General features: G+C 38.3%; 1 protein-coding gene across 5 annotated transcripts; it reads left to right on the top strand.

Moving 5' to 3' along the window:
• The first annotated feature begins 1,724 nt into the window (after window positions 1-1,724).
• LOC117405901 (glycogenin-1-like) lies at window positions 1,725-25,342 on the top strand. Of its 5 annotated transcripts, none has more exons than XM_034009393.3 (11): window positions 1,725-2,300; window positions 5,990-6,131; window positions 13,559-13,733; window positions 16,366-16,528; window positions 16,995-17,121; window positions 18,386-18,611; window positions 19,107-19,217; window positions 21,043-21,147; window positions 21,560-21,643; window positions 23,644-23,742; window positions 24,762-25,342. In XM_034009393.3, exons 1-11 carry the CDS (start codon window positions 2,294-2,296, stop codon window positions 24,918-24,920), a joined length of 1,398 nt encoding a protein of 465 aa, XP_033865284.2. In that variant the 5' UTR covers window positions 1,725-2,293; the 3' UTR covers window positions 24,921-25,342. The 5 variants fall into 5 exon arrangements, with proteins under 5 accessions (XP_033865284.2, XP_033865288.2, XP_033865285.2 ...); XM_034009394.3 differs by having other exon boundaries at window positions 1,726-2,300; window positions 21,563-21,643; XM_034009397.3 differs by lacking the exons at window positions 23,644-23,742; window positions 24,762-25,342 and adding an exon at window positions 22,817-22,958.
• Window positions 25,343-25,768: the final 426 nt, after the last annotated feature.

The following is a 25,768-nucleotide window of genomic DNA, read 5'->3' on the forward strand; positions in this document are numbered from 1 at the left end:
AAAAGCAAGAGAGAACGGTTGGGTCTTGAGAGTTGATTTAAAGCGAGCGACGGTGGGAGCATCACGCACCAAAGCTGGGAGAGAGTTCCAAAGAGTCGGAGCCACAAAGCTAAACAAGCGTTCTCTAAGTGTGGGACCCTTTTGCTTGGGGATAACAAGCAAGCCAGAGTCGGAGGACCTCAGCTTGCGGGCAGGGACATAGCGGGTGAGCAGGTTGAGGAGGTACTCGAGACCTCTGATGAAGGGCATTGTAGGTGAGCAGGAGAGATTTGAAAATAATCCTAAACTTTACAGGTAGCCAGTGCAGCTGGGCAAGACAAGGGGGTGAGGTGATGTGATCACGTTTTTTATTTTACATCTGGTAAGGACCCTGGCAGCGGCATTCTGAACTAGCTGCAGTCAGTTTATGGCGCGTGCGGGGAGACCACCATAGAGAGAGTTGCAGTAGTCGAATCGAGAGGGGACAAATGCATGGCAAAGTATCTCCGCATCTGGGAGGGAAAGGTAGGGACGGACTTTGGAGATGTTTTGAAGATGGTAGAAGGAAGATTTGACCATGGAGGAGATGTGGGCATCAAAGGAGAGGTTGCTGTCAAGAAGAACACCAAGGCTGCGTACTGTGGGGGAAGGCAGCAGCAGACAGTTTCCAAGGTTCAGGGCAGCTATGTTTAGATTCTTAAATTGAGTTTTAGATCCTACTAGAAGTTCAGATTTGCTAATGTTCAGCTGAAAATTGGCATATATCCAGGCCTCGATGTCTTGAATGCAAGCCGAGATCCAGACCATGGCAGAGGGGCTACCAGGGTTGAGTTTTAAGTAGAGCTGTGTGTCGTCAACATAGGAGTAAAACATGAGGCTGTGTTGGCGGATGAGGTGACCCAAGGGAAGCATGTAGATATTGAAGAGAAGCGGCCCAAGAACAGATCCTTGGGGGACACTACAAGTGACCGGGTTTGCAACACCACTGCGTCCAGCATAGAAAACAGACTGCATGTGTCCAGATAGGTAACCTTTGAAGGTGGTCAAGAAGAATGCCATGATCTATGGTGTCAAAAGCGGCTGTTAGGTCAAGGAGGACAAGCACAGAGGGAGCACCAGAATCAGCATTGAGCAGGAGATCATTCACAATCCGGTGAAGAGCAATTTCAGTACTGTGATGTGGCCGGAAACCAGACTGTAGAGATTCAAGCAGATTGTTGTCTGTGAGATGTTTCATCAGCTGATTGGCTACAGCCCTTTCAAGAGTTTTTGAGAGAAAAAGGAGATTGGAGATGGGTCGGGCAAGCCAGCAGGAACCAAGCCAGAGTCGAGGGACAGGTTGAGAGTGTGCATAATGGAGGGAGCAAGATCAGATGCACAGAGACGGGCAAGGTTAGTCAGCCAGGGGTCCAGGGGGCACATGGCAGTAGTTGATTTCAACAGTAAGCCGGAAACATCAGCAATGGAGAGAGGAGGATTACTCTCAACTCACTGATGGATAATTAAAACATCCTTAAAGGAAATTCCTACTGGCTTCCAAATTAAGTTTTATTGTAAACTACCGAATTCAAAAACGTTTATTTTTTATATCTGTCGTTGTATTGGGACTAAACTGTTTAATATGCCTAAAACAAATCTTAGTGGGATTTGCCACCTGAATCTCACACTGCCTCATAAAGTCAATGTAATACCCTCATGCCAGATACCGGCCGGTACTGACAGTTCACTGGATTGCATTTAGTGTCCGACGAAAAGCTGCAAGAGGTGGGTGGGGTGTGTTCGCGTTTGACAGCCTATAATAATTGAGAGAGTTATTGATGTTTACCTTCAAAACTCAAAGGTTATAAACACAAAGGCAAGGACAGATTGAAAGCTTTAGGGTTTCTAGGATTGCACTGTACTGTAGGTCATAGTTTTATCGTGTCTTTTGAATCTTGAATATCTACGACAGTGAACAATCACCTGGTACGTTACAGTACAGGCTTAGTACAGTATTTAACTAGCCCTCACAGCCGACATAGAACCAGATTTTCAACTCGAAGTGTATAGTAAAATATCTAATTAAACAGACGTCTTCATTGCATTAGGAATTGGGACTCGTGTAAGGAAAAATAAATATTATAATGTCCTTGTTGTGTGGTTTGCGGCTAAAGGGAAAACGTTTTGCTTGACACCTGTTTGTCTTTACAAGAGATTATCTAGTCTGGCCTTTTTCTGTTCTTTGGGCCTGACAGGAGGATATACAATACACCGTGTGGACCTAAGGAGGATATTATCATTATCAATAGATACGTCTAAATCTCCATATTTTATTATGCCAGGTAGGTGTTTCTTTATTTGCTCTACTTCTCTAGCATGGAAACCGTTAGGTTCAAATACAAACAGTGAACCGGGTACTTTATTTCTATTCTGCACCACGTTAGCTACAGGGAAACATTACTTTACTGTGTAACTGATAAAAAAAAAAAACGTATGCTTTATGAAAAGCCTAGCCTTGGATAGCTTTTGTGGTGCTCTGTATAGGGCACACACATGACGCTGCATTATTGTTGCTCGACACGCGCTGTGATCTACTTGTCTTTTATTTTTTATTTGATTTTTTTTTAGTTCAACGTCAGTAATTACTAGTGCTGTTTTAGTTTGTTAGAATCGAGAGAACACACACACAGTGAGGTGTTCCCTTATGTTTTTTTTTTTTTTTTTTTTTTTTTGAGTGGGTCGAGAATTTAATCACAGGAAACGTTTAATGAAGAAAAGTTTGTATTTCCGAACTTTCGTGTTTTTTTTTTTTTTTTCTTCACTTATATCCATTTTTTTAAAAAAATGATCAGGTTACTGTATAAATGAATCCATAGTGTAGTGTAGTGAAATGTACCAAAACTTGACCCGTGTAATGTCAGAAAGTTATACGTTGTCACATTGAAAGTGGTATGCTGTCAGATTTTGGTACAGGTGCAATCAACTGCGACCTGATGGGTGTTTTCCTATTCTCAAACAGAGGTACATTTAACATTATACATTTTTTTTTGCAAACTTAAACTGGAAACATACAATCAATTTCTCTAAAAAGAAAAAAAAAAGACAAAATGAGAAGTCCACAGCAAAGTTTCACAAGTAAACAAATGTACAAGACCCAATGTATTGCATATGATAAATATTCACATACTATTTTCTTAATGGTGGAAAAATATGATAAATTACATTAACAACAATGTCAAAGACTGGCAAATATGATAAATTAAATAAAAAAAAAAAGATGTAAAAGACCAAAAACAGCATAATGTACCAGATTTGAATGGGCCTTCCCTGCTTTCTTAGCGGAAGTTGTTTAGGCATGCGCAAGCACCTGAAAATAACACGACACTGGTAAGTAATTTAAATCCTTAATTTGCCTTTAATTATAGTTTGAATGTACAGTCTCATAAACAGCAGGATAACATACACATCATTTTGTCAGACTTATGTTACAATGTGCTATAGTGCCAGGGGAAAAAAATTGTATTTTTCTTCAAAACAGGTTTTGAAGAATGAAATACTGCCAATCACAACTGGGGCTAGGTGCCACAGCATACTAATTCACCAGAATCAAGCTCAGATTACAAGTGAAATGAGTTTGGTGATCTCATCATTGCCCACATCACAAAACCACACCATATGGCACAATTATCAGTCCCTTCTTCATAGAAGCCCTTACTGTCATGGGGTGACTGTACAGCTATGGCCAAATGTTTTACATCACCCTATAGAATTAATTCATTTAGCTTCAAGTCAAGTGAAAGCTGCTGAATAATGTTACGTTACTATTGAATTGCCTAATGCTTTGTCGTTTTTCATATCCTTAACAAAAAACTGACAACTGAAAAATGTGACATTTTGAAATCTAACATGAAGTACTGTAGTAGTATTATGACTCCAGGTAGACTTTTGCGAAATTATTTTGTAGTTTCTTTGATTAGATGATGTTAAATACAAGATCTAAATTATGTTCATATCGTTTTTTTTGTTCAGTCCTAAAATTCGTGATGCAAAACTTTTGGCCATACCTGTAGTCATGGTCCATCAAATTTACTCTGCAAACAAGCTTAGGCATTCTACAAAAGGGCCAGGCTTGTATATACAGCCAGTTATTAAACTCTCAACCTACTCTCACTTGCTCAACCTACTGTACATGTGCACTGTCAATTCATATATATTAATAATGAGTGTGTAAGAACCTGGCTGGGACACAAACATATGTTACTCCTGATATCCAGAGTTTGAATAAATATGCTAATTGCATTTTCCATGAGTCTGTTCCTTAAGAACGCCATCATCATAAATGTAATTAGTTTAAGGCATTGGCATGTCGACAGCCACTGTGGAATTTCTATTGCAAATCTTAAAGGTTATATATAAGATGATTATGCTTTCAAGCCATCTGTGAACAAGTGGAGAAAACATGTTTTTAATTTTATGTGGCCCCCTGTTTTCCTTTGTTTTTCAATAAACTTCAGTCAAAGCTTAACAGACCAGGAGACCCAAATTGTAAAACTGGCAAGAAGTTGTTATAGTGTAAATCTCAATCACATTGTTTTATAATATACAGTAGTTTTGTAGAGCTTTCTTTAACTGTACCTGATTCTATATGGAAGTTATATGGAAGTTAACTCTTGCCCAGCCGTCCAACTTTCCCAAAAATACCCAGGCATTCAATGACAAGAGCAGAAAAAATATGTCATCAATTTCAGCTGACAAAAAAAAAAATGATTAGAAATTCATACTATCATACATTTTACTTAGTTTTCTGTAAGTCCACAAAATAAGACACAATTAATGGCATAAATCAACTAAACCCCTACGACACCAGCTTTTTTTCTAGATTAATTGTGCATGTGTTTATGCCAGTGCCTTTAAAGGGACAATTTAAAAGTGTAATGCCCTGTGCATTGAAAAAATATAGTTTTACAACATATTTGAGAAGGATGGTTGTGACAGAAAGACAATGATTCTTGGTAGTAAATCTCCCTCCCGACCTGTGAGGGCGCTAAGTAACGGGAACAGAGTACCCTGGACTGTTTGGCCTGACACTTCGTTCCGAGGGTTAAAAGGAAATCGGGGCGGAGCTTCGGTACATTAACTCATCGACCCGGAATGGAAATGATGTGGCAGCCGCGGATTGGAGGAGCGGTTGCAATCGGTTACCAAGGGGTCATGAGTGACGGTATAAGTTGGGGACAAAGCGAAGTAATCTGTTCCTTCAGTTATGGTTACGGAACGACCCGGAAGGACCAGTGTTTTGAAATATATCGTGAGTGTTTTGTTTGTTTTGTCTTGTCTAAAAATACTGTTTGTCATTGTTTAGACAGCTAAGACAATCCGGAGCTGTAGCCAAAAGCCAGCACCAACCCGAACAACATCACTGCACTTTGTTTCATTAAGGACTGTATATTCACTACGAACACTCAAGCACTCACTGTGGGCTTGTGTTTGTGTTTGTTACATGTGGGTGAATAAGAACGGGGCTGTTTATTATTTGGGAACCAACCGTGGATTTAAACAGAGCAACACACGCCGCTGTATTGCCTGTTAACATTGTTTATTATTTACTGTTGCGCCATCAGGCAATCGGATTACAAACCATTAAACAACAGTGCACCTGGATTATAATTGTCTGTCTGTTTATTGATCACCTGCACCTGCACACTGTTAATCACTTTGCCACAATGTTATACAATCATCTCAATTAAATCCTCATGGATTTCCTCAGCCAATCATGTTATGAGTAGAGCTGTCATTACCTCACTAGTAGATGTTATCTAAAGCAAAAACAGTAAAATATAATAAAGCAAAGTAAAAGACTCCAAAGTACTGGATAGTAAAGCATTATAAAAAACAAATCATGGCAAAGCAAGGTAAAAACATAATATAAGCATGATAAAAGCATAATAAACTGCAAAATTATTATGCAAATGGACTATGGTCAACTTTTGTTAGGGATGCAGCTTAATCATCCTGGTGTTTGTGTTTGCAGTTACAGATCAAGCGTTTGTGACTCTTGCAACCAGTGATGTGTACTTTCAGGGAGCCCTGGTTCTTGGCCATTCACTCCGACACCACAGGACCTCCCGACAGCTGGTCATTTTAACAACACCCCAGGTCTCCAGCTTCATGAGGTAAGATCAATTCAGAAATTCTGTAAACTACAGCAAGGGATGGAAACCAAACAAATATGACATCTGGTTTAAGATGCCAATCTACTTGTTTGCTGAAACCTGGACAGGGTGTATGTCATGACCCCTTATTATATAAATATTTCTTGCATTGAGTTACTCTTTTAGCCTGCTGGCTGACATTTTTCCTTTGCAGCCATAGGATTTGATCTCTGACTTCCTGCCTACTAAATAACCTGAAAAGACGTAGCAAGGATTGTCTGTCCGGGCTCTGTTGTTACTTCCCTTCCAACTAATAACCCTGCCCCTCACTTCACAGTATTCTGACAGTGTAGAAGTCATACTTTTATTTATAACAGCAGTTTTACTTCTCCCAAGAGCTAAACATAGGCTGGCATGACTGTAATGTACAGGAGGCATGAAAAATGACGTAAAGATCCCAGAACAGCGACAACAAGTTTTTTCTCAATTATATACTGCATTTGAACAGACCATACTACATTTTACAGTGTGCATTCCACAGTTAGTCTGTAGGGCATAGTGCTATAATTCACTGTGCATATTTCAATATCAAATGTCCACACCATAAAAGCCCTAAGAGTTTAAAAGGGTTGCTCCCAATCCAAATGCAAAAACACGATCTTCATAGCTTTATCTACTTAAAGCATTGTCTGTATTTTAAAGTCATCAATGATGTGTGTTAGGTTTCATGTGTGCCACATTATAAATGTGTACCTTTCTTGGTCAGACAGGGAGAAAGAAGGGTCTTGCTCAACAGTTTTTTTCAACCGTTTATTTTTAGAATTGGCCTTCAGTGTAGCAAAGAGACGAATCCAGTAGGTCTCCCGGCACGTGTCATATTTCACTGCTGTTAATGGCTGTAAATGCAGTGTCTAACTTTAATGTCACTTGCCTTCTCTCTGGGGCTCTTCACATGACACCAACAAATGTATTTTATTTAAAAATCTATTTTGTGTCATGCACTTAACGCATCTTTCTTTAAACATCAAATCCAACTACAGCAGACAACTGATATCCATACAATGCTGATTATTTTTGTCTCACTAGAATTCATTCCTTGAGATATCTAATAAAACTTGATGTTAAAAACAATAACGTGGGGGCTCCCGAGTGGCGCATCCAGTAAAAGCACTCGCTAGAGTGCAGGATGCGCTGTATAGCCTGGATGTCGCGAGTTCGAGTCCAGGCTATTCCAGCCGACCGTGGACGGGAGCTTCCAGGGGGCGGCGCTCAATTGGCCGAGCGTCGCCCGGGGGAGGGAGGGTTAGGTCGGCCAGGGTGTCCTCGGCTCACCGCGCACCAGCGACCCTTGTAGTCTGGCCGGGCGCCTGCGGGCTTGCCTGTAAGCTGCCCAGAGCTGCATTGTCCTCCGACGCTGTAGCTCTGAGGCGGCTGCACGGTGAGTTCGCAGTGTGTAAAGAAGCGGGCGGCTGACGGCACACGCTTCGGAGGACAGCATGTGTTCATCTTCGCCCCTCCCGAGTCAGCGCAGGGGTGGTAGCGGTGAGCTGAGCCTAAAAAATAATTGTGCATTTCAAATTGGGGAGAAAATAATAAAAACTAATTGGCAAAGACTAAATTAAAAAAAAAAACAAAAAAAAAAAAACAATAACGTGACTGGTTTCACACATCCAGATTATTAGTAGATACTGTAGTACTGTCTAGGTACTGTAGTCCAAAATTAGCGCTAATCAGGGTCTGTGAAGTGAGACATCTATCAGAGCTCTGAAGGCTTTCGATCTTAGGCTGCGTTCACACTGGTTCCGTTTAAGGGGCTTGGTCCTCACACGGTACGGTTCGGTATGTTTGGTGTGAAGTGTTAACAGCAAAGTCTGCTTGGGAAACAAACTGTACCACCTAAAGAGTCTGGTTCGCTTGCTAAACCTCAATGTGAACAACTGCTGGACTTGGTCCTTTTGCACATAGGAAACAAGGTAATCTGTATACAAGGTAATCTGACTCAGAAGTAAACATTTTACACGTAGCTTAGTTCATATTCTGAGGAAACAAGTAGAGCAAAAAAACAAAAATGTCTGTCTTTAGGAACTACATGAGGGTTACCAGACATCCTGTGAAAACTGGGATAGTGACAGTTTCAGCCTTACTTTGTTGTCCCGGTCAGAAACAGTAAAGTTGCATCCACACTGGATTATTTACTTGTATTTAGTTTTTCCTTTTAAAACATTCTGGTGAACTTGACAGAAAATGCTTTATAAATATGGCTCATAATCTTCAAAACTATGTATGCGCTTGGTAATGTTGGGATGTGTCACATAGAATATATACGTGTTGCTGGCTTTGTTTTACAACATATAGAATAGTAGGACTTCGATAATATTTTTGTTTCTTTGGTGAATCTCCACAAAACTTTGCTTTATGCGTATGTAAAGACTTTCTTCTTGTCACAGATTTGTGCCACAGAATAATTTAGTGAGCAAAATATTATTTATCATAAAAGCCATAGCTTAAAATTAGGTCACAAGTTGTGTGAATGTGGGACCTTTTTTGCGTCATTTTTAAAAGCCAGCAAAAGTGCACACATTTAAATGCTGAATATGTAGACTGCATGTATGCTCTGGTTTATTTTTGCTTATTAATAAAACTATTTTAATGCAACTTGCATCATCGGAAAGAAAAAGTCTTGGTGCTGCTAAATGCACCACCCGCAAGCCACCCAGGCATTTTCTGTCTTCTGGATGTCTTTGTAGTCGTTCATTTTTGCAGTCATATAATAATGGATACTACTGCACCTCATAACTTTTCATCGTCCACAATTAACTTGTTTTGAGGCGTGTGTTTGATATGTATCAAGGGTGTTAACCTCGCTTCTGATTGGTCAGTTTCATTCCAGTTGCGCGACGAAAAAAAAAGAAACAGGTTCTATTTTAGCTCGATGAAATTTTCTCAAAGTGACGATGCTCGCTTTGCTTGCTGCTGGTGTGGATACCCATTTGACTGCAGTGACTTCTAAATGATTCGCTCGCATCCAGTGTGGATGCGGCTTAAAATTGTTGATCGTCCTGGTTTTGCCATTGTCTTTTTTTATTTCTTCATGAAGTATAAAACTGCATCAGTGTGCTCTACAAGTTAATAGCAGAGTAATGTATTAGGGTGTGTTTGCGCCATTCAGAAATAAAATAAACAATTATATGGATTTTGTTCAAATCATTCTGATTATGTGTATACCATATGTTTAAATGGTAATAGCTGATCTATTTTTTAAATCTGTCTTTTTGTACATTTAACACGTGTTGACTAGATGACAATATAAAGAAAACAGCGAGTTGTTCTGAGCTGCAATAAAATCACCCGATGTTTAATTTTTAAACTATTATTGTGTTATTATATTCTGTTATTTTAATGGCTTCAGAGTTGCTACGGGGTCAATGAATTGAACAAAAAAAAAACATCCCAGTTTTTCACTGGAAAAAAGTCTGAAGCACTGACAGAAAAATTCAAGCCGAACTGGACAAAACTCACAAAAATAGTAAAATATATTCAGTATTTTCTTAAATTATTATTTGTTTATTTAGCAGACGCCTTTATCCAAGGCGACTTACAGAGACTAGGGTGTGTGAACTATGCATCATCTGCAGAGTCACTTACTCAGGGTCACATAATGAGTCTGTGGGGTAGGATTTGAACCGGGGACCTCTTGGTTACAAGCCCTTTTCTTTAACCACTGGACCACACAGTAATGCCAACAGTAGGAGAACCGTGCAGAAATGTGTAAACTTCATTATTCTCCTAATGTAGGTTTAACACATTTTAATGTATTTTTATTTGCACGTTCACAATATGGTTTGTCAGTTTAATTTGTTTAATGTTCCTACCCCTGCACGTGCCTTGAGTGAATGATCCTGCTGAATTTCACAGCGTGAGTCGGTTTCTAGTGATTTGACTAGAAGATGGCATCAGAAGTGTTGATTGAATCAATTTCCACTTGCAGCTTTCTTAAAACCAACAAACCAGAACGGAGAGAAAACGTAGAGGGCAGAAAGAAAAGCAATCTTGTGCTTTGTATTCGCAGGTGTTTTTTTGTTTGTTCGTCTTTCTGTTTGTGTGCGATATGAGCTACCTTCGGTCTTTTGTCTTCTTCTAGTTTTGTTTTGTAAATCTAACAGGTTGCAGACCATGTGTCACCGATGGCGAGAAAGCACATTCAGTATTACCCTGTTACGTGAGCAAAGGGATATTGTATGTAACTCTGTACATTATGAGTATAAACATTAGGAGCTATAAAGGTCTTGTGTTAAAGAAAATGATTTGAAACTGTAATGGTGCACAAACGATATATTTTAAAGCGAGTATGATTATTCTGCTTTGTACGGTGAAACTGAGGTTTGCATGTTATCTAATGAATAATGTAGAGGAACTTAGAATGTGTTAAACAAAACTGGAGGTAGTTGAATGACATACAATCGACTTGAAAACTATGATAAGAATGAAACTGAACTAAACATACTAGTTTTCAGAGTGCTCTATGTTTTGTGTAGTCCTTTTTTGTATTTTATTTTACTAGTTTTAGGTTTGTGATTTTTAAATGAATGTTGTATGTAAATTGACAAGATGATCACGGTCCCAGCCTGGTTGAGGACTGTTTAATTGATTCAGGAGGGAGGTTAATTGGTCTAAATTGTATTCCTGGTGTCCTGAGGTGTGTACTGAGTGCTGCTACCTGTAGGGGAGCAGGAGCTTTTCAGTGTACCATCTTCTGTACAATAGAGGGTTTGGTGGTGATTGGCTGGTCATGTAGGCAAAAAGCTTACTCAGTGAAATGGCGCCATTCAGGTAAGAGGGAACTGGTGGTGCTGTGCTTGGCTGCCTAGGACCATCCCGGCTATAAGTACTGGTGTGTCCCCTCAGGATATCAGAACCCTAGCCATTGTGGTGGGTAGTGATTGGTGCTTTTTCTTCAGTGTACTAATTTTCAAGAGACTGCTACTGTATTGGTAGCGACTGCTGCTACTTATTTGAAATACTATGTGGTGTTAATGATTATTGCTATCTATTGAAATGCTATTGATGATTGATATCTGTTGAAATACTATTTGTTAATTGTTGATACCTGTTGGAAGTGTTTAAGGCTGCTAATCATGACCTGTTCATATATCCGCCTTTCTGTGTACAATTGCTGAGAAACTTTGGCTGTTAGAACTGGCTTATTTTTTAAATAGGATGGTACTGTGACAACAATAAATTGTTTCATTTTAAACAAACCTTTGGGTGTGGTAAACTCCTTTCTGTGTGTGTGGTGAGTGTCCATCTGCTCTTCCAAATAAAAGAACCTTTGCTCGATGAAGTACTTTATTCTGGTTTGCCTTTATAGTTGGGGTGGAAATTAATGAAAACAATCTAGGGGTTCTCTCACCTCTATATAAAAACTAAAGAGGGTGGCATAGTCAGGACTGCAATTATTACCTGCCGTTAACTGTGAAAGTAGTGATGAAATAAGTCAATTAATACAATAGGTAGTATGTGTGTTATCTTTTGGTAGCAGGGCGGGCTCCTCCGCGCTTCGCCCCACGCCAGCCCCTTTGTTACATAGGCATTCAATACATGCATGAATTAAATTAGCAAAGTGCTCCCCCAGTGCTTTCTTCCACAGCAACATGTAATTATCTAAAACATGCTATATTAAAAACCAGAGCAATATACCTTGCAGATATTGTAAACATCCGGTTCACACACCATATAAACAAGCTGAGTACACATGAAAAATGCATTGTGAACACAAATGTACTCGGTCCTGAAATAAAAAGGGAAAAGGACCAAAAAAACAAACTTTAGTTCGCGTTCCAAACGAACTCGGTCCCTTTGCTCGCAGATAAGTGTGAACAGCAAGCACACTGATACATTGTTTCAAACGTTACGAACCAGACCGAGTCTGTTTGAAACGGACCCAGTGTGAATGCAGCCTTAATTTCGCATCTGTAGTAGTAATAGCACCTTAATCATCAGTAGAATTTCCATAATTCCACCCATATTACTATTCTCTAAGTAGGCTGTCGGAATAGTGTGTATAGTAAGCTATTTCAGAACTGATACAAGTGGTACTGGAGGGGGAGTATGAAATGGAAACACAAGGGAAGATCTAGTCATATTTCAATGATGAAGAGTCAAATGCATTTCAATTTATTTTTGGCTGACAGAAAACAAACAAAATGTTGGTCTCATGCTTTTATTTTAATACACATAACATTTTATCAGCACCTCTAGTAGCACTTGTATCAGTTCTGAAACAGCTTACTACACAAACTATTCCTACAGCCTACCATCCAAATGAGTATACCAGTCCTGAATACAGTGCATACTGGAGAAGTCCTTCAATTTGTCAATCTGGGGTTAATTACTCAATTATTTCCCTAGGAGAACAAATCTTCCAGCAGTTTGCTAGGGATTGCTAATATGATTCCATTCATGTTTCAGGTTCAGGCTCTGTGAAGGCCAGGACGTTCAGTGAATTTATTTGTTAAGGTGGCAAGCATGTGCTCAACAATTTATAATAAAGAAACAAAGTGTTCATTCTTTTGCCTCTTGTGGAAGACTAACTGTCTGCTTTAATCACTCCATTACCCTCTGCTCTAACAGATAGATTTTAGCTTGGAAGATGGCCTTTTCAGTTGCCATGGTGCTGGTTACATTTCACTCACCAGACTGTTGACTGTTTTTATTTAGGACCTTGCACTTTCTCCTCCGGAGGTTTGGGTTTGAATCTGCCTCGGGTCACAAGTAAAATGATTTTGGTGGTCTCAGCTTTTCTCCCAGTGAACATGAGTTCACATTACAAAAAAAGCCAGACAATTCAGAATAATCCCAGGCACAAAATGTTCTGTTTATGAGAGGCCCAGGACTGAATGGCATTTTCATGTCAGGGTTGAGGTATACTCATAGAGCTGTGAAAGGAAGCTCTCCCCTTTCATGGGCACTACTGTAAATTCACAAGCATCACATTTGAAAAAAAGCAGGTTCTTGTGACTTGGTAAATTTAAATTCCACATTACACCGAAACCCTAGAAAGTCATCAGAAAAATATACTTTTTGTCACACCTGCTTGGGCAAGATTATAACTCAGATTTTCAGATTTCTTGACTTTTTTTAATCAACTGTTTATTCGATCAGAACAAATTTTGCTAGAGGAAATGATCCAGTGTCGAAAGGGAGATATGTGAAAGACTTTGTACGTTAAGTAGATAAATGAACTGTCTCATCTAATCATTGAAGATGTTGTGTTATGGTTTCTTGGTTGATGTTTTGCAACCTGCCTAGATATATGATCTATGCAGTTATATTGCTGAGAGTAAATCTGCGTTGAAGATAAAGCAGTGGAATGTGGTGTGTTTGAGTAGTCAATACTGTATTGCACTACATTTCATTGTCTGCTTTCTCTCTCCTCTGTATATCTTCAGGGTGGTCCTCAGGTGCGTGTTTGATGAGGTCATTGAGGTGAAGGAGATAGACAGCAGAGACGCTGCACACTTGGCCCTGATGAAGCGTCCAGAGCTTGGGATAACCTTCACCAAACTCCATTGCTGGGCGCTAATCAAGTACACCAAATGTGTCTTTCTGGATGCCGACACCCTGGTGAGTGGACTGAATTTGTTAAATATCAACGACAATATCAGCAACATACACCACTCCCCCCCCCCCCCCCACAGCTGTAAATTCAAAACAAGAGCTATCAGTAATCAGTATGATGGAAACGCTGATGACCATGATATATCAACAGTATTACAGAATAGTACAATAGTACAAATACATGTACAGCCACAATTTATTAACAATTCTCCAGATATGTGCAGACATGTAAGTGTGACATAGACATGGATGCGTACATGGACATTTCCCTATATTCTCCACCATCTGATATTCTCAATATGTTAAATAATGTAAATACCAGTATGCACACTTACATATTTCCAATTATATGGAGAACCACACATCCAATTGTCATGATACTTAGCATTAACATTATTTAGCATGGATTATTGAGAGTGTCTGATTCTGGGGTTATATGAACAGGTCTGTCTCTCCGTACATCTGTCCGTCTATATGTCACACTTACATAGGTTATTGGCATTATCTGATTCAAGGGATATATGGGGGGGGGGGGGGGGGTCTGTTTGTCTGTATGTCACCTTACATTTTTGCATATATCTGAAGAACCAGTTATCAAATTTTGAACATGCCATTGCTTATGCCCTGATTTATGAAGACAGGGCAATTCAGCTTGACAAATAAAAATAGCTTTCACATGATTTTGAATCTTTTTTTGTGTTGCTGTTTTGGTTTCACAGTAAGCCTTATATTAATATAGTTATAGATTCGTCTTAAAATATGGTTATATGAATAGGGTTTAATCCCTACTCAGGCCCACTTGAGAATGTTTAAATATTAAGATAGACTTGAGTCAGAAACAGCTAAAGGTCATTTTAAAGTAAATCACATCAAGAGTCATGGACCAATTTTCAGCTGAGAATTTTTTACAGAGGTAAATAGTATTTACCGGGAAAACAATGTTTCTGAGTCCAGAAAATGATGATCAGTAGATTTACTTTCATCCTATTTACATTGCTAGATAAAATGTCCAAACTATAGGTTATATAAGCCACAAATTAGCAGTCAATACCTTTCCTTGGGCACACCACATGGAAACAGCCTCTAGTGGCTCACTTGACCTTAAAGCCTAGTAGTTGATTAGTCAACACCAAATTAGATAGGGTTTACCTCATTTCTTATTTTCTTAATTTGTTATAATTGAATAAACTAAATGTTGCCTGTCATCAAACCACAATATTGAAGCTGCGAAAAGGCAATTAACTGATTTAGGACCTGCTTGGTATAAAGACCTGGACTGGAATAGATGTTGAGGGCCAGAATTGAGTAACACTGATTTATATAGCCAGTGAAAAAAAAAAAAACATAAATTACTAATTTATTGAAATATAATATGCATAACTTAAGCACTCAATCATAAACTGTCAGTAAAACTAAATAACCTTTTTGGGCAATGGTAAAAAAACACTTGTCAAAATGTGTAACTGTTACTCAAAGTTATTGAAAGCACTGTACAATGTTAGTGTCTTCATTCTTTCCAGTCAGGTAGCAGCATGGTGCACCCCGATAAAAGTCAGTGGATGCTCCTATTCATTATGTCACTCTAGAGTTGCCCCGAGCTAACTTTTACAGACAGTAGCTGCTCAGGTTGCTAGGCAGCAATCTGCCTGGAGCCACATGCAGCAGTGTCGTCTGGGCTGAATGAACTCAATGGCCTTTCTGTTTTAGACAAGTTTTATTTTTGTCATTTTCATTTTTTTGTGAAATGTCTAGTGCAATGTTTATTGTATAAATTAAATACCAAGAACCATAGTGTTCAGTTGTCATATTGTGCCCTGTTCCAAAATCCGCTGTGGGAGATTGAGAGAGAGAGACAGGGATTGCTGTTCACATGCCAGCACACAGGCGTCTAAGTTTTTTTTTCAATTTACAATATTTACAGAGATCGCAATACAATTGCATTTGGTCCCCGCTACCGTACCAGCAATGGTAATAAGTTTGTTGAGACCATGTGGCGATATCAACAATGGTATAGCACACAGGCAGAAGTACACAAAGAAAGTGTAACAGAAATAACAAATACAAAAATGCAACACCAAACAGACGGAAAAAACATAGCTACAAAGCTGGCCAAAACAGTGGCCGAGCTCTACTCCCACTATAAGGGAAGTCCCGCTCCAGGAACCTTTTCCCTAACACACCCTTAAAATCCCCTAAATGAATTCCTATTCTTGAAAGTTGCGGTTATCCCGGTCTACACACAGTGATAACAACTAGCTCACCCTGGTTAAAACACTGTCATGAGGGTTCACAGCCGATCCATAGACCTTTACCTCCGGCTTGTTGAGAACAAAGAAGCTGGCTTTCCAAGCTCCTCTTTTATACCATGTGGCCAGGGTTGATTGATAATCAATAAATCAATGAACTCCTGGCCACATTCTACACGTGTTTTTATTAGGGAAGGGAATCTAACCCCAGCATTCTAACCCCAGCATTCTAACCCCATGTATACTGTAAAAGTGCGTTGAGTCAAGGGCTGGAATGGAGACCCTGCTCGCTCAGATACTCATGGATATGTTTTTGCTGGGATTATTATTTCACGTAGGTAAATGTTGTGCTTTTGTCACTGTTCTTCAATGTCCGTACATTTTTCCTCTAGGTACTGTGTAATGTGGATGAATTGTTTGATAGAGAAGAGATCTCAGCAGCCCCTGATCCTGGATGGCCAGACTGCTTTAACACGGGGGTATTTGTATTCAGACCTTCTTTGCAAACATACAACAGATTATTTCAGTTTGCAGTGGAGCATGGCAGCTTTGATGGTAAGTCAAGAATGCCTTTTATAACACAAAAATCCTACTGTTTAAATACAGCAAAAGGTTACTACCTTGCTTACAGCATCAAAGTCTGCAAGAATCCCTGAATGCACAGTGTAACAATGCTGCATTATAATGAGATTTTATATTTTTTTTTGCCAGGAAATTGCTGGCTTATATGAACGGAAGTGGTTTTTAGTTTTTTACAATCACCAGCTGCTTACTGACTACAATATGTAAGGAACTGTGCTGAAAGAAATACAAAGGTCAAGGCTATATATTTTTTATTTAGAATCATCTGGCAATCTCAGTCTCAATTCAAGAGTCACCAAAACTAAAGCAAGAGAAATACAGCCGCTTTGTTCTTTATGCTGTGGTAACCACTGGGATAATTGTTTAGTAAATTGAAAATATGAGTCCTTGAAGAAGAAACTATAGACAGTATATTATATAGAAATTGTTTTTATTTAAGGAGGAGACCAGGGCCTCTTAAATTCTTTCTTCAATGACTGGGCAGTAAAGGATATTGACAAACACTTACCTTTCATCTACAATCTGAGCAGCAGTATTGCATACACCTACCTACCAGCTTTCAGGCAGTAAGTATGCTTCCCATCTGTGATTTGTTCAATATTTTAAGTCTAGATTTTCTTAATTCTGTGTTAAATAATACAATAATTATATTATGTATTGTATGATTTAGCATTTAATTCAGATAATGCTAGTAGAACTATATACAGTAGGTGTTATTTTTTCTGAATAGAAGTTAATGAGGTATATTATTCACTGTTCCTATTGTTTTCCTTTTTGTGATGTCACGTAAGTTCTCCTAGTATTCTATTGGCATCCTTTGCTTTCTGGACCTCTCAAGGTCACAACTTTATTTTGAATAAATGTCACATGCTCCACACTTGAATTAATCAAGTTAATTAGCTGATTTAACCCTTCTGCACTTTTTGTCATGTCTGCAATAGCCAGTAATGATGTGCCAGTGTTCTTAAAGGAAGTCTGTTAGAAGAAGTTAAAGAAGATGTTTGCCAGTACAGTTCCTCATTTACCACTAAGTGCCAAATTCAATTCACTTTTTCGATGGAGGTAGACAATTTTAACAAAATAAGAAATAATGCTTCTTTCTCCGCATTGCAAGAAATTATAAATTCCCTAACATTTCTGGATAAATATGAATGGATTGTTCTTTAAGTGCCCTCACCCAGAGAATCGAAACAGTCAAGGTTGGATAGTAAACCACTGTTATCTATTTTATTTGTTTCCTAGTTGTTCTACTATGTTTAGATTTTTCCTCTGTATCCTGTACTTTCTAGATTAAAAAAAGCTGCTCTCTCTGTATGGTTAGTAGCACACTTGGCTAACTACCCCAAGGTTACTGAAAAGCAAACTAAACTAAAGCTGCAGAGTCCAACAATCATATTACACTGCTAAGACAAAAAAGTAATCCAGGATATAGTTTGCATGTATGTACCCATAACTGCAGAGAAGGCTAGTGTGTTCTAATCATGTATCTTGTCCCGTATATAGTATAAAAACTTGCACGTTCAAGCCAAGATACATCTATTAGTAATCATGTTCACTTGCTGGAGAAACAAAGGCTTGTGTTTCTCAGGTTTACACAGCATAGAGGAATGAACATCAACACCTGGACCACATACTGTAGTCCACAACAAATGGAAGGCCCCAGTTATGCACATGCCTACAGTGATCAAACCTCAATAGGTGTTGTCACTGAGGAGTTTCTAACAATGTAGATTTGTATTATTTTTTTCAAATGGTGCACCATGCAAAAACAATTGCACAGAATGACCATGTTTGTATTAATAATGTTTTCCATCACTTTATCATTTTTAGTTTTGGTCATGAAGCAAAAATAGTGCATTTCCTTGGTCCAGTAAAGCCTTGGCACTATAAGTATAACCCACAGACCAGGAGTGTTTTTCAAGAGTTTGGATCTCCATCAGGACATCACCACATCCATTTTTTGAACCTATGGTGGGAGGTGTACAATACCCAAATTCTTCCTTTAATGATGCAGCATAACGACACCTGGGGATCCAGAGCGCTCCAGCAGCATAAGGTAATGATCTTCAAGTGAGGCAGTGCATATCAATTAGGGATTGCTACTATAAACCACCATGTTTATGTAGGGACCACTTTTATACATTGGGTTAGTTAGACAGAGAAAACATGTAAATGAAATGTTCTTTTCATTATCAGTGCAATTGTGGGGCAATGCCTACAAATTTGTTTTAAAAATGTTTTATTCATTTCAAGTGCTTTACCAGGAAATTCTGTTTGACATTTGAAAGTGTTTATTAAATCATACTGAATGCTGCTTTCACACACAGAACCTTTGCTGTGTCAACCCCATAAAGCACTGTGAAATAATCTGAAAAATGTTTTCTGTCACTCTTCCTGTATAAATGTCATCTAGTGCAGATTGGGAGAGGTTCTGGATGCTCAAACTGCACAATTGCATTGCTGTCAAACATAAAAAGCATTGTGCTGTTGTGTCCTATGAACAGTAAACTTAAACTATAATCCATATCACATATGTCTTGTTATTTTTTAGCATCAAGTAGGACATGTTGAAGTCACCATAAAACCTGCTTCTACAGATTTAGACAAGTCATCTACACAACAGCTAGAGTCATCTAAACACGAGATGCCAGCAGTGGAAACTGTAAGGATTTTACATTTTTATAACTTTTAATTTTGGAAACAACGTAATGCAAAAAGATGCACATAACCCTTTAATTCCAGAGGTGCTAACATTATCTTTTCTGAGAACAACTTTCTGGTAGGAGAAAAAAAAAACATTTTCATTGTCAAATGTTTGTTTTTAAACGTGATATCTGGTGTTAAAAATAACAAGGTTCGGTACTACATGCATGCCTTGGCATACTCACCTTGATGTTAAGGTACTGTCATGTGGTGAAAGTAGAGCGATGCACATTTGACACCTTGTGTACCGTACCATAGGCTTGTGTTACATGGTGAGGTTTATTGATGGTAAAATTGGAATGTCTACAGCAGCAGGTACAAAAGGGCTGCATTAACATTTTGTTATTTTGTCCAACCAAGTGGATTGCAAGGAAAATTCTGATGGTCCACTGTGTAACCCATTTAGAGAGAATGGTGCATTTGATCTGTTTTCACAAAATTGTACAGGAATGTACTGTACAGGCAGTGTAGGAAACAATGTTCTGCTGATATATTATATAAACCTGGTATACAATCTTAAGCAAATGAATAGTGCTGTGGCAATTCAGGTTTATATGATGGAAATGCAAGCAACAATCGCCAAATGTTTTTTTATCCCATTTTCTCCCAATTTGAAATGCCCAATGCTTTTTAAGCATGGCCCACCGCTGCAACCCCCGCCCTGACTTGGGAGAGACGCAGACGCGCACATGTGTGCCGTCAGCCGTCCACTTCTTTTCACTCTGCAGGCCCGCCATGCAGCTACCTTCAGAGCTACAGCGTCAGAGGACCACACAGCTCTGGGCTGTCTACTGGGCAGTCTACAGGGGTCGCTGGTGCGTGGTGAGCCGAGGACACCCTGGCCGACCTAAGCCCTCCCCACCCCGGGCGCCGCTCGGCCAATTGTGCGCCGCCCCCTGGGAACTCCCCGTCCACGGCCCCCTGGGAACCCCCCGTCCAAAGCTGGCAGTGGAATAGCCTGGACCCGAACCAGCACTCTCCAGGCTATAGAGCGCACACTGCAGTCCACGCAGAGTGCCTTTACTGGATGCACCACTTGGGAGTCCCCGTTAATAAACATTTTAAGTACAGACCTTTTAGAATCTAGCCCAGGCTGGCTCCAAGGTTTCCTCCAAAGGTTTTCTGGTTCTAGTGTTGAAGTAGTCCATAAATATGCAGTGTGTATGTGTGTTCGTGTGTGTGTGTTGGGGGAGATTTCTATCCCCGTTAATAAACATTTTAAGTACAGACCTTTTAGAATCTAGCCCAGGCTGGCTCCAAGGCTTCCTCCAAAGGTTTTCTGGTTCTAGTGTTGAAGTAGTCCATAAATATACAGTGTGTGTGTGTGTTCGTGTGTGTGTGTTGGGGGGGATTTCTATGTTTTGTACGGCCTTTCTGCTGGAGATTACGTGATATTAAGTCAGAAAAATTGGTATTTTTATTGTGAGAAAACGATTGACCATGCCCTTAAAGTCGCGCTGACCAAAGGACGTTCTTTTGCTGTTTTGCGTGACAACGTCACAGAGTCAAAACTAAGGGCTAAGACTGTAGAGACGATTTTCATGTGCATGTAAATCCAGCCATATTGTTTGAATTTGTTAATTTATTTATATATTCTGTGAAGATATATTCCATACAAAAAACACCTCTTCTTGGTGCTTACCTGCGCAATAAGTTAATGACTGATTATATAATATTGAGAAAACGCTGTACGCTTAGTCGCAACATTTAAGGGTTGTTTCTGCCTTTGGATATACTTGTTCTCCTTTCTGCAAAAATGTAATTGATTGACTTTGATTCAACAGTTTGTACATAAAAAGGAACCTCGTAGTTCAGATTCCAGTCCTCCTGAGCCAGAGATTTTTCTGCAACCACCGTCCAGACCTGCCGAAGTATTTAAAGAAGAAATGGTACATAGAAATAATCTTGCATTGCTTTAAAGTAACATTGTCATGACTTATGACCCTTAATTACAATATACCTGAATACAGTATTCCAATCCCCAGACCGCTTGAAATAATTATAACACATCTTGTTAATATGTCTGTAATTCAGTAGCTGCATATCTGCAGAAACATTTTAGTATTTGTAATTGATGTGAATTAATTCAAGATCTGCATTTCACTCCTTTTTTTGATTGAAAAATGCTTTTGAAGTGTTTTGTCTGTTACCCATTTTAAAAAATAGTTTAGTTTTTACAGCACAAAACTCGATTAATGGACAAAATAAGATCTCCTGTTTTAACACACTATGAATTGTATGTGTTGGAGCTTTTTAAAAACATTCCTAAGCCTTCATGTTAAATGCTTGATTTTGACTCAGCAGTTGATAAATATCGAGGAATCCCCCAGATCAGATGACAGAGTTCCAGAGCCTTCACCACAACCTAGTCCTGATGTAGAACTGGTACATTAAAGTTATCTTGCTTCATTTTAAACTAACGTGTGGTTAATAACATATATTATACATTTTGGCATCAATAATCATCTAATTTTTCTAACGCATGTACGGTATTATCAAATAGCTGTTGGTGTGCTGGATGATTTCTGAAAATGAAATGCTAGAAATGAATATACCATAATTGAAAACATATTTCTGCATTAATTGTGATATAAAATCTGTACATACTGTTATCATTTTTATATTTCCATGTGTTAGGTTTTTCTAGGTCAGAATTAATATTTTAACTTTACATTTTTAAACCTGGACTCTGCATATTCTAGGAAAATAATCAGGAGACACATATTAAATAAATTAAATTGTAAATTCAGATTTAATTTCAATTAGATTACGTATATTCCTTCCCTGCATGTTATTCTGAAAACATCTTGGAGGAAGAAAAATGTCTAAATCTAATCTGGAGCCTATGTAAAATCAAAGGTATGGTTAAGACATGGGGCATACTGTCTGGCTCCCTCTGCCAATTCATTTTCATACCCCAATGTGGCCAGAAAAATTCTCTAAGAATCTGCTATCTGTCACCTGTAATTTTAGTGAGAATCTTCAGCGGTGAAGAGGTCAAGAACTGCAAACAGTTATGCTAGTTTAGACTCGAAAGTGGATTCTCCCTCCTTTGCAAGCTGCCACCAGTACTTGGTAACAGTGTAATATCAGCATTATACCTATAATTATTTACCTCCAGTGGCATCCCAAGACCTCCCCCAGGAATACTAATAACAATTTTTTAATAGTGGTGTTTTTATGGGGGCCTGTTCAATCTTAGGGCTAAATAAAATATAAAAGTAGTTTATTATACACCTATTGAATACTGAACCAGTAAATGGAACTGCCCCTAACCAAGAGTACTCCTATCATACCTCAACTTCATCTTGAATCAATGTCAGTCTGCAGTATATAGGGGATTTCTAGGGCTAATGTCTGCTGTCGAACAAGCTTTCCCTCATAGGGCTAATGCAGAGGCCTTCATGGACTTCCTGTCAGACTTGACGTATCCGGGTACTTCATTGTCTGACATGCTAATTGTCCCAAACAATTGATCTGAAGTGTTTTCCTCTTTGGCTCTCTTCAGTGATGATGATCATGAATTGAATGGTCATTATAGTCTGCTTCTCAATTCAGGACATGATAGTATCAAAAATCAAGGAGCAAGGCACAACTCACAGCTCCCAGCTCCCAGGCAGACTCAAGAGAACGGCAACAGATAACATACACTAAATCACAATGTATCACAGATGCTGGAAAAATACGGACATGAATGTAGAATCCAATCTTATTGAAAGTGCTGATTAGCACTTCATATATATATATATATATATATATATATATATATATATATATGAAGACTGCATTAGACAGGCACAACTATATATATATATATATATATATATATATATATATATATATATATATATATATATATATATATACATACATACAAGGTTTGGTTTTTTTAATTAAAAAAGCTAATAAACAAACAAAAGACTGGCTCACTATAAATGTTACCAATAAACTTATATCACACAGGCTTTCACTCATGCTTTCACACACCCTGGCTTTCACTTCTTATCCTCTCTTACAATGTAAGCCTCCACACACCCACACGTGCACCCTCACCCACACACCCACACGTGCACCCCCATGAGCAGAGCCCATGCTCTTTCACATACATAAGATTGCTGGCTGTCTCTGCCTGGCTCGGGAGAGGCTGCCCACAAGTGGATGGAAGGAAGGAAAGAAGGAAACAGCAATAATAAGTTCACCATTTCCTAAACAAGTAAGAGATCAAATATGTAATTATAATTAAACTTTTGGCAGTTTTAAAAAATATTCTACCACGGGGTACCTACAGCATAGAGTATTTTATAATTGGTGTCATGTTTATAATGTGTCTGGAACTCATGAAAACACAATCCTAAGCATTCTTGTTAAATGGTTGCTTTTGACAGCAGTTGATAAATATCGAGGAATCCCCCAGTTTTGATGACAGAGTTCCAGAGTCTGAGATCCAAATACCTTCACCACAACCAAGCCCTGGTGTGGAACCGGTACATTAACATATCTTGCTTCATGTTAAACTAATATTTGGGAACAATGGTATATAATATAAATATGTGGCATTAATCATCTTATCTGATTCTAACACTGTATGTATCAATTAGCTGTGAGTGTGTTGTATGACTTGAAAGGCAATGCAAAATGGTGTTTTTGAGAAAATAAGACTTATTAGAAGTCTGTTAATTTGTTCCTTTGACAGCTTTTGAAACTTCTCCCTTCAATTCTGAAGATGAATTGATGAAAATAAATGTAATTCAAAATGTGTGTAAATTATTAAATTATTGTAAAAACTTTATTTACAATCAATAACCATGTCTATAAAAATAAAAAACAAATTGAGTCTACCTATTCTAGGAAAAAATAAGAGACATATATAAATAAAGAAAATACTGCTGTTTTTTTTTTAAATTCATTTGTGAGCTTTAATTGTACTGTATTTTGACCACCAGAGATTCGTCACTAATAACAAATGGGCTGCAGCATCTATGTTAGTTTAGATTCTGAAGTGAATCTTCATTACAGATTCATGGTAAAACATGTAGAAATACTAAAAGAAACTTTAGTTCAGTGACAATGTTTCGTCAAGGTATTTTCAATGTCTTCTGTTTGGTTTCTTTTAGTATTGCTAAATGTAGCACTATTCAGTATTCAATAGTTAATAATAACATTTTAGAAAAACATATTCTAGATGTGTTGTGGGTATGCAGTTAATGTAAGAAAAATACTGCATTTTCTGGCCACTGTACAGTATAACTACAGCATGACAGTGTGAAGTCTCATCTTGCCCAGCAGTTTACTTTCTGGTTAGAGGCTGCTCTCTAGTGGATGAAGGGAAACATTATTATTATTATTATTATTATTATTATTATTATTATTATTATTATTACATACAGGTCAACAGGGGTCTGGTTTGGTAGTAACGTTTTAAGATAGCATTGCAGTATTAAAATGTGTTATGTCATACTGAAGCAGAAGGTTTATTGAAGTTTTTTTATTTTTTATTTTACAGCTGGATCTTGCCGCCTCTGTATCTGAGCTCTCACTTGGTACCGAACCAGAGCCATATGACCCAGAGGGAAGGCAAAAGTGGGAGGAAGGACACATGGACTACATGGGAAAAGACTCTTTTGAAAACATTAAGAAGAAATTGGATAGATTTCTTGAATAGTCTGTTTTCAGTATAACTAATATGGTGCAATGGGTTGTATTTCACCTCTCAACCTAGGAAACTGGACAACAGAACCACCCCTTAGAATTTAGAGCGGAATGAAAGCATAGAGCCCTCAGACATTGACTTTTCCAGCAGTTTTTGAGCCAGTATGCTCACAAGTCTGACATGAGTTTCTGCCTTAACATTGTTTTCTTTTTCTAAAGACTTGGATAGAATTACGATTTGATTTCCCTTTTAGAATTAAGTGTCATTACAGTATTTGACAAGCCATGATTATTGTCTTTATTAACAAAATTACTGATTTCCCTTGGGTTTGAACTGCAACTTGTGAAGTGGGTAGATTCCAGGAAGTAGCAGCAACTTTTTATTAATAACCTGCATATTTCAAACTAAAATAAAATTACAATATGGATGCCGTGCTAATATTGTTATTCTTAGTGTGAGGTAAAACAACGTAGATTTTAGCAACTGTGTTTTGCTGTACTGACAATGTAATGCAAAATAATTTATATGAAATGGTGGTTACTTTTAAAAGTGCCTCTTCTGAAAACAAATGTCTGGAGATGCCTGGTGCAACCTGTTGTGCAGCCTTTTATGCTGGACAGTGACTTTTATAAACCTAATGTAATGGTTAATTTATGTAAAATGTAATACTGAGTAGTCAGCATACATAATATAATGAATCAATTTATACACTATAACGACCAAGAAGATGTAAATATTTTAAATATTTACATTAAATTTTCCAAACTACAGTATAATAGGAAACTCACCTTTTGGTAAACGAAGTACCGGTGTAGTGTTATTTTCAGGTACCGGTACATGTTTAAAAGTGGTAGGCCTAT

Source organism: Acipenser ruthenus, chromosome 9 (genome assembly GCF_902713425.1).
Source record: "Acipenser ruthenus chromosome 9, fAciRut3.2 maternal haplotype, whole genome shotgun sequence".
Classification (NCBI taxonomy): Eukaryota; Metazoa; Chordata; class Actinopteri; order Acipenseriformes; family Acipenseridae; genus Acipenser; species Acipenser ruthenus.